General features: G+C 31.6%; 2 protein-coding genes across 4 annotated transcripts; both read right to left on the bottom strand.

Moving 5' to 3' along the window:
- Positions 1–1017: 1017 nt before the first annotated feature.
- LOC130448131 (acidic fibroblast growth factor intracellular-binding protein) lies at positions 1018–10350 on the bottom strand. Of its 3 annotated transcripts, XM_056785352.1 has the most exons (7): positions 9942–10350; positions 9692–9890; positions 9523–9642; positions 8335–8576; positions 8132–8225; positions 3519–3770; positions 3236–3406 (listed from the first exon to the last, which is right to left on the bottom strand). In XM_056785352.1, exons 1-7 carry the CDS (start codon positions 10021–10023, stop codon positions 3328–3330), a joined length of 1068 nt encoding a protein of 355 aa, XP_056641330.1. In that variant the 5' UTR covers positions 10024–10350; the 3' UTR covers positions 3236–3327. The 3 variants fall into 3 exon arrangements, with proteins under 3 accessions (XP_056641332.1, XP_056641330.1, XP_056641331.1); XM_056785354.1 differs by lacking the exons at positions 3236–3406; positions 3519–3770 and adding an exon at positions 1018–2146 and having other exon boundaries at positions 9942–10314; XM_056785353.1 differs by lacking the exons at positions 3236–3406; positions 3519–3770 and adding an exon at positions 5937–7990 and having other exon boundaries at positions 9942–10260.
- Positions 3236–5789, bottom strand: LOC130448132 (replication factor C subunit 4). Its single transcript, XM_056785355.1, has one exon. The coding sequence runs from the start codon at positions 5201–5203 to the stop codon at positions 4139–4141; it is 1065 nt and encodes a 354-aa protein (XP_056641333.1). The 5' UTR covers positions 5204–5789; the 3' UTR covers positions 3236–4138.
- Positions 10351–10352: the final 2 nt, after the last annotated feature.

The following is a 10352-nucleotide window of genomic DNA, read 5'->3' as shown; positions in this document are numbered from 1 at the left end:
GAAAGCCCATTCCCCCATTTACACCTAGCTGCGAAAAGATGAGGCCAGGTGCGCGGTAACTGTGATTTTTTGGAATCTTCCCAAAAATGAATTAATAATAATTCAAAAATACTAGCAACCAAACTTTAATAGGCAACTTAGAAAACATATATTTGCCTAATTATAAATAAGCATGAAAATTTGTGTTTAACAAAAAACTGATGAGCGCACTGATCTTGGACTATTTGATTTTTAATCTCTAATCCATGCTAACGGCAAACTGTGAGTTTCACACCAAAAGACTGGAAGGCTTGTATAATTTGAGATTTCTTGAAAGAACCAAAGAGAAGGTAGTAAGTAGCTTACAATAGCAGAAGTACAACGTTTGTTTCACAATTCATAATACAGTATTTTATAGTTATTGGCTATCATATAGGTTATTTGTTAGCAACGAGCAGAATTTTTTCAAGGGAGCTTACTTGTTTTCCAAGTCATATCTTCGAGATCACCGTATATGTCTTTTTGATGTATAATCAACAAAAAATTTTATATGGACTCCAATAATTGTAATTTTTGTTGTGAAAACAACATCCACATCCAAACAAATGTTTGTACTTGAATTGGAACTACCTCACATGTGCAATAAGAGCTTCCAAAAGTGCTCTCATACCATCAGACCTCTTACTTGTTTTTTCATCCCATTTTTCAGTAGATTTTGTTGTGTGACGTTTTGACTTGCGTTATGTACTTTTAGCAAAATAGGAAGTGTTCTATGTCAAATAAAATCATATGTACTTATTATTACCAAATTGTTGATATTTTAGATAAAAGTTATTTTGACTTTGACAACAAAATAATGCTCATTTTTTTGGTCCATTTTTCAAATTTTAATAAATGTTTATTGTTTTTGTCTCCTACCTCCAAAAAAAGTACTAAAGCTTTTCATAGTATACTAAGTAGATAATTCATACAAATTGTTACAAAGATCTAGACAAATCAAGCACTCTTAATGGAAAATTGAAAATTTAAATCAAACAAGAATATGTAATATAATTTATTAAAGCTTTATATTATGAGAAAAAATATTCAAAGCACTAACTCAAAATAAAAGTTGTTTGCAAATCTTGTAGTTTCATTTTTTCTCCTTATAAATTTCAATCTGCACTATTAATAAACGATTGTAAATGGCTGAATACTACTAATAAGTTAAAAATGTTTGAAAACTTGAATATAACTGACCATCAAATGAAAAAACTTTTTTATTTTTTACAGTCAAGCGGTAAACAGAATGAACGCGAGCATGATGCGCTCTAGACGTTCATAAATGCCAAAGCTAGTGTTGAGAAACTGTGATAAAGCACAAAATGATCGCGCTCTTGACGTCGAAGTTAACCAACTTTCTACTTTTTAGGCACTGATCATCAAAACTCTAACCTCACTTTTCTAGTGTAGTTTGTAGTTGAAGATACCTTAAAAAATGACTTCTCTGAGTAAAAGCTGATAGAATTTGTACCTACTCATAACATGAGTATTTATATAACAAGAAAGCAGCAAACTAAAATTTGGCAGAGTATATGAAACCATTTGCCCATTTGAATATTCCATGCCAAACTGGTGATTAACTTCCTGATTTAATCGACAATCAGGTTTTCTTATTGAATGTTTTGTTGAGTCTTTGCTCAATAAGTTCAAAAGTTGATCATATGAACCCCGATTCTTATATGTTTCAAAAATTCGTTCATTTTTTAATAACTTGTAGTGAAGTAATTGTCGATATCTCTATTCAAATTGAGGGGTCTCACCCACCAACGCCGTGTCAAATGATGGTATATATTTCTCTACACATTTCATACAAGTATACATTATAAATAATTCAAAATCGTTAACCACTGTTCAAATTTCTTTATATACATGCACTTTTAAGGTTATGTTTACTAGCGGATCAGCGTCATGTTCGCATTCATTCTGTGCACCGCTTTACAGTGTTATTTTGATATGTTTCAAAGTATTTTTAAAGTTTTTAATAAAACACTACATTTTCCGTTCTTAGAATGAAAATGCAATGGTGCATCCCTCAGTCACTTTCGCTTACTTCCGGTATACAACACACGTTGAAGAGTTCCGCTATAGCCCATTTTTTGCTTCAAATTTATCTGAACAAATAAAACTGAAACAAATATTGAATTATATTTCCTTGAAAAACAAAACCATGATCGATTTATCAATACCCACGATTCTGATGTCTTCGAATTAAAACCTGTACAATAAAGACATAATGCCATCATATACATACCTAATAGAACATGTTATTCATCAATTAACACAATTTATACTTAATCGACGCCATAGAAACATAGTGATTTCAATATTCTGAGACAGCAGAATTGTATTAAAGGCTGAAACGGTTCTAGATTTGTGGTGGAGTGCAAAGAAATCCTACATGAATTGGTGAGTAATGGCTGCAATGTCCAGCTGGGTCGCCAGACTGGAATCTAATCATCAGTAGGCACAGAGGTCATTCTTGGTGAAAGATTACATCTCAGTAGTTTGCTTGCAAGATTGGATAGAACAGTGGAGGAAACACCTGGTATAAGACAAGCTAAAGCATAATAGATGAGTCTTCTGCTTGTCTTGCCAATCCACAACTCAGTTTAAACAGGAGCTAAATTCGACTGGTCACTGATCTTCTAATCATCTAACTCCATATTATAGGCATCACGAATAATCCAGAATGCCGTTAGTGCACGGAGGAGGAAGAAACTAAAGACCACATTATCAGTGAGAAACCAATTTCACGTGCGAGGTCAAACATTTGGACAGACCTCACTACCTAGTGACGTCAAAAGGTTCAAGCCTTTGGTGGATGTGCACGACGGGCATATCAGAAGGCCTATGTGCGCAACTACGTCAAATACAGAAGGTATGTCAAAACTTTGACACTGAAGTTTTAAAAACTACCGAACTGAATAAGAAAATATATAAAAAGATATAGCTGTAATGTATTGCTTGGATTGGACATCTAATATACCACGCAATTTAGTTATTTTCCATAAAAATAAATATGAATAATCCACATCTCCATATTAATTAATCTAAGATGTAGATCTGGGTATTGAAAGAAATCATTTCAATCATTTTCTATTATAATTATAGAGGAATGTTTCAAGAATTGTTGAGTTATGAAGAATTTATAAGAAGGAATATATATTACAGTTCGATTTCGGAGTAACTGAAATTCTATTAAAACTACTGCCAATTCTCAAAACAAGTTTTAATTTTTTTTATACAAACAAAATAAACAGAAACAGTAACAGAACAAAATATTATGATATTGTTGAATTTCTCTTTCTAACTATACATTATTAACAAGCACTTAGTAATTACTTTCAAAAATTTTTCCCAACTTGCTTTTAAAGCTGCATTTGACCTGAAATTATGAAAACTTGAATTTTCATTGGATAAGAAATAATAGTAGATTATTTAGAAAACTTAATTTTCAAACGAACATGGAAATTATTTTTTATTTATTTACAATTTACCTTAATATGTCAATATCCCCAGCAAATTGACCATAAGCTATTAAAAACTGTTCAAAATCATGTGAAGTCCATAAATTTTGTTTAAAATATTCTACAATTTGAGATAAATCAACAAAAAAGTTTTTCATGTCCCGAGATCTGTGAAGAGTTGTTGCTAATGTTAATATGGCTCTAGTATATAATTTAAAATTAGCTTCCAAGTCTACATAACTTTTTTGAAGCAATTTTGGTTTTAAATTTACCAATAATAAGCTGAAAATAATAGTTGTATTATTGCTTTAGTTATGTATTTTTTTCATAACATGTTTACATAAAATTTTTTTTTGTTAGTCTTGTTTCCTTCAACTATTCAGATAATTTGTCACGTGTTCCCAGTGCTACAGCAAATTATGAAATAAAATGGATGGTGTACTTGTTTCTAATAAGGTAATCCCAATTTAAACAAGTATCAACATTCTGAATTGATAAAATATGTGAATAGTAATTTGACACTTATTAATTGTGTGCCTTAACACACTGAGATGTTGAAATTAAAATATTTATCAACAATTCTAGGTGTTAAATGATATTACTATTATAAAGAATGATTATATTTGGAAAAATGATAAAACAAATTAAAATTATGCCATTGCATTAGCTTTAATCAAGGAATTTCCTAAATCAAGTAATTGTATGTATTCAGAACCTCCATCTTGTAAGCGAAAACTAACTGCTCCTAACTTTTCCCCAATTACTGCCTTTTGTTTATCATTAAACTCAACACTATTCACAATTTTTTCATTTAACTGATCCAATATTTGGGAAGCTGCATATGCTTCTAACATTAGTTTTTGAATAAATTCTTCTAAACGTGAATAATCGTTCAAATTTTTACACACAGATAAAAACTCATCAAGCCAATGATTTGGCACTACTCCGGTAACTTCTATAACATTGTCAATATCAATTTTTTCTTGCAATCCTTTGAGTTTAGCACAACTTTGTAGACATGTGATAGCTCTTCTCATATCCCCATTGCTTGTATCCACTAGACTTGTTAAAGTATCGTCGTCGGCAGATATTCCTTCTTCCTTACATATATAAGACAACCTTTCAAATATCATATTCTCATTTAATGGTTTAAATCTAAATTTTGTACATCTAGAAGTAAGAGGTTCTATAATTCTTGATATATAATTACATATTAAACAGAATCTCGTAGTTTTTGTTTCTTTTTCTATAGTTCTACGCAAAGCAGCTTGAGCTGCATGAGTCATTGAATCTGCTTCATCTAGTATTACAATCTTATATGGTGGACAAGGTTTGCCATCTGGTCTGGTGCCACTAGCTGTTAACTGTGCGAACGTTTTCACCTTATCTCTAATAACTTGAATTCCTCGTTCATCAGAAGCATTAAGTTCCAAAATTCTTTCTCTATAGATGTCTCCAAAAAGTTGTCTTGCTGCTGCTAAAATTGTACTTGTTTTTCCGGTACCCGGAGGACCATAAAACAAAAGATTTGGTAAATCTGCTCCCAATATACACTGTTCAAGAACTGAAACCGCTTCATTTTGTTCAACAACATCAGCTACAGTTTTGGGCCTATATTTTTCTACCCAAGGTATCGATTTTGGTTTCTTAATAGGTTTCGAAGCACTTTTCAAGGATGTATCCCCTAGTTTACCGGATTTTAGAAAAGCATGCATCGCAATTAAAAATTTATATTTTCGTTGTAAACAAAATTCTTCTACTTAAATGGCGCGAATTTCATAACATGTCAGTTGTCATCCCAATCATACGAATGGTCTCGATCCATTGAATTTGTAGTGACTAACGTTTAGTTACTAAACTAGATCTTTTTTGCGTCTGCCAATTAAAATAAAAGATGTCTATTTTACCGCGAACCATTTCATACCATTCCAGAACAAAACGATGGCTTATACAGCGTTTCTTACTACCGTGACAATCCAGGTGAATGGTCTTTTGAAGTAAAAGTTTAGAATTTATAGAAGAGTCCTTTGTTGACATTTAATGGTAGTTTACCATAAAGGTTTATTTGAAACTGTTTCACATTTATTTAATGAATAAATCTTTTGGGTAAGTATACCTATATGAAGGTATGGCTGACTGTTTAAAGGACATCCGAGGAGAGTTCGGGCGGAGTTTATTTATAGATCGGGTTTAAAAATGGGAAACCAACAATGTTGTATACAATCTGAAAGAAAATCGAAACCCAAACATGGTTGGTGTGGGATGTTCTACACATCAAAAAGGCGGTTCACCACGGATGTGATTTACAGTCAGTAGACGTGGCCGAACCGAAGCTCTTGAAGAATATTGTGAAATGACTACTGATAATTTAAAGAAAATGATGACTATTGATTTACAAGAATTGATAGGTGTAATATTTGAAGTAGGTTTTGTTTTCACAACAGAGTATTATTAGTAATTTCAGTTTTATTTTAAGAATAAAAACATTCTAATTATTAAAAAAATTTGTAACAAACTATGATAAGATTCAGTTTTGTTAGATACATTTAAAATACCGATAAAATACGACGAAATTTAATTTTAAGGTCTCATTTTAAACTGTTTTTTATTACACTGTCATCATCACAAAAAAATCTGTTTTTATGCCTCTTGTGCATAAATTTAACAATGAAGATAGAAAGAGTGTCATATAAGTGGAATTGTACTATTGGAAGAGAGAGAGAGCATCGGTTTACCACTCTCTATCTCCCTCTAGTCGCCAACAATAAAATCAAAACTGGTTATACTCCATCTTTGCGATTTCCACTACTCGAAACTTAAACGTCAAGGGGATCGAATCAGAATAGAATATGTAGAGATACAGGATGATATACCGATGTTCTTTTTCTCTCTATCAGTAATTACCATACCTCGCTCGCTCATTCTATCTTTAATTTTAACTCTATGGTTGCAAACTTTAACAAATGGCAACCTTACCTGAACGTTTCAGTACTATATTTATCAATATACTAATATAACTGCTTAAATTTTTCTTAATTATGCTTTACTCGAGCTATCTAAAGTTCATTACTTCATCTTAGTTTGAATTGAATGCATATTAGTTTTCTGTTACATATTTTTAAACTAATATTTGATAATTTTTAAAACTTAACCTCATTTTTGTTTTAATCACATTTATACTCAAATCATACGTTCTCCAATTAACAAGACAATTAAATTTTCAAAAAAAGATGGATACAAAAGAAATCATCAATTAAAGCAAAAAAGTCTCTGTAAATACAAAAACTACAAGAGGTACAAGAGCATCAAAATAAAAAATATGCAACTGAAAATGTGAAGTAAAAAAACAATTAGGACCGTAATGGCATCAATAACACCACTTTCAAATACAAAACGTTTCCTTATACATTGAGTACTTTTACATTATTTGATTCAGATTGAGTAACTTATGTTCATATGTTGCATAGGATACCGAATGGAACTTGTAGTCCAAACAAAAATCCGATAATTACTATAACCGAATCGGAAATTATAATAAACTGAATCGAGTGAACAACCAACATGGAACTGTTACTAAAAAGTGCGAACTGCAAATATCAAGTTGAAAGTGCTCATGTGGTTAGTTCTTGGAGAGGAATTAGACTCGGTAGAAAATGCCTTAATAGCATGCAACTAACTTAATCCTCTCCGATATGTCTAATATACGTTTTAGGAAAAACCAACGCACTTACACGAACCCAGGCGAGACGTTTTGAATCGTAAAGAAGCTTTCTGTCTCGGAACAGCGAACCGAGCAGTTCTCGAACGCCTACATATCAACAGAGTTACACTGCTCATGAATCGCGCTCGACTCAGCTTAATTTTACGTTTTGTATATCGTTGGATTAAGACGCTCCGTTTTTTTTCTTTATCAAATTTTGATACCATTAGATAGATGTTTTCGGAACGCATATAAAATAAAAAACCCTTAAAGATCCAAAAAATTCCTTACAATTTAGAAGTCTAAATAAAAAACTTCACAGTTTTAGAATGCCATTTTGTTTGTAGCTAACAGCACTCCGTGTTAATTTACTTGAACTATTTTTCATCAATTTGATAACTGGCCACTATTTCAGCCTTTATTAAAAAAACAGTCTTTGGTGATATGGAGTTACTAGGTTTGCGACATATGCCAACGATATATTTTTGTGTATATCAGTTTGTTGATGTAGTATGTTAAGTGGTTATCGGACTTTGTTTATCCTTCTTCACGACCTCAAGCCTAGCGTCCATAGATATTATTTATTAGCTTTGTTCGTATTATGTAGTTAGTATGAGAGTTATGTATTCGCGGGTCAAAACGATTCCGTTAATTATTAAATACACTCGCACCAATAAATTATCTTGAACAGGTTCGTAATCGCGTTTTTCAGCGATCCTTAACTGGTTACCAACTGATTCAGAATCAATTCCTGAATCTTAATTCATTATCAGCTGGTTCGCAATCGATACTAATTGGGATCCTTCAACAAAGCAATTAAATTAAATTTTATTAATATCAAATATCTTTGAATGGTATAGAAATTTATTAAATAAATATGATGAATTGAAATAACATTAAAAATAAATCTGAAAAAAATGTAAAGAATAATTAAATAACTTACTGCTTATGTTCTTTATCTTTCTCCATTAGGATTTTTAAATCTCTTAATTCAAACAAAAATTCTCTATCCATTTCTAAATCATTATAATCAGTACCTAAAATTTATCCACTATTATGAGTGGCAAGGACTGTTTTTAACTTTGGAAGAAAAATATTGAAAATTACTTGTAAAAATATATCTGTTGAATACACTCTGGAACTTACCGCTTAGATGGTAAGTCCAGTTGTCAATCATAGCTTCACAACAGATTCTAAAATTATTAAACGACATTTGTTGAACCTTTTTCTTTGACGTTTCAAATCGCATACATGCTGTGAATACTATACAAGTATATTTCTTTGCCAGTTCATCTGGTAGGCAAAAATTATTTTTTATATTATCTGTTGTTATACCAGGCAGTTCTTCGACAGTTTTAAATATTCTTTTAACATTGTCAAATTGTCGTCTAAAAAAGAAATTTGAAATATAGGATTTTTTACAGAAAAAATTATGCTATTACTAGCGTTTTGTAGATTTATTGTAGATTTATTAGGAAAAAATTAATTAAAATAAACCAAAATTTGATACCATTGTTAACAGAGTTGCAGAGAAAAGGGGCAAAGAGGGCAGATTGCCTCACCAGAGGCTTAATTTTTTCTTTATACATTTTCTTAGTCCACATTGAGTTCCCCATACTCATAAAAAATTAGAGAAATTTCAAACAACTTTAAAATCAACACAACAGAATACAGCATACGACTGTTAATAGTCAAGAAATTGAGATTTCAAAGGAAGACAGAGACTGTTGAGCTCCCACAAATTCACGTAAAAGTACATCAGCCTTGACATTTGATGTACATTAGCCCACTGCGCTTAGACCTCAGTTATAACATTTTGATTATTTGATTTTTTCTGTGAAGTCAGAATCACTCACTACAGAGAACTCCTAACCTGAAAATTTTTTTAAGGTAGGTCTACATTTTTCCTTATTAACTATGTTATCATTATGAAATTAATAGCTCAATTAAAAATTTAATGCACCTAAATATTTATAATTCATAAAATAATTTTTTCTGTGTTCCAAAGTTTACTTATTTTGATTGCACATTTTCAGACTAAATTGCCTTTTTTAGTCCTATTACTATTGGCCTATAGATTTTTCTGGAAAGTTCAACTCATGCCACAAATTTTTAAAGTTCAAAAGTTTTAGACGTACTTCAAAAAAATGAGACATTGGCCAGTTCATCAACAAGGTTACTTTCAATTCCCAATTTTGTCCATTTTGTCACGGGAGGAGCTCAGTACCAAACTCTGCCCCAGGCCACCAAAAGTCTCTCGGCGGCCCTGACTGCTAATGCACTATAGTCTCTCACCCCAAAAGTGCAAGGACTTTTTTACTTGTTTACCTTTACCTGCAAGATTTTAATGGTTTTCCAGTCTTCTCTGCTACTTCATCTAAGTCTTTCCTATTTTTTGAAGAAAGTTTCTTACCCAAAACTTCACGAATGACTTCATCATCGAATTCATAGTACCTAAAAATATTTATTAGAATAGGTGTTGACTATACTTGAATCCAAGTACTTTTCAATCAGAAATGAACGAGTTTGAGGATCTATTTGAAAAATAAACTGTTCCTGAAGTTTACTAGGGTAATTCAATAGTTTCTCTAGTAAGGAATAAGTTCTGTAATGATCCAAAACGTCACTAGCAATGAGTTCTAAGGAAGCACCCGTTTTCTGACCTAAGCCCTTACTGTTGAGAATAGTTACTGCTTCACTTGCTGAAATTATTATGTTTATTAAGAAATAATTTAATTTTTATATAACATTACCAGTATGTCCGTCAATCCATAACTGATAAATTTCTGGATCAACTAATGTATAATTGCTTATGAATACATCTACTTCACTCATATTTTTTATAATTTTAATTCATCTTGTTAAATTTCATATTCAAACCTTAAAAGCTTTATTAATACAAACCAAATATATTCCACCCGTGTTCATTAACCTGTACACAATATATTTTTAAACCATGAAAATTTTTTGACAGTATTTGCCACAGAGCATACATTAGGGGTGCATTCCACTAAGCACCCACGGCACCTGAAATACTCTTTTGGACGTTCCACATAGTCATTACGATCGTTGTGGTCGCGGTCAGAACGTCACTCGTAACGTCATAGCTAACGTTCACAACGACCCTTGTCAAGATGCAGGTCGAAGCATGATGTAAAGACTAC

Source organism: Diorhabda sublineata, chromosome 8 (genome assembly GCF_026230105.1).
Source record: "Diorhabda sublineata isolate icDioSubl1.1 chromosome 8, icDioSubl1.1, whole genome shotgun sequence".
Classification (NCBI taxonomy): domain Eukaryota; kingdom Metazoa; phylum Arthropoda; class Insecta; order Coleoptera; family Chrysomelidae; genus Diorhabda; species Diorhabda sublineata.
This window is presented reverse-complemented; position numbering and strand designations above follow the sequence as displayed.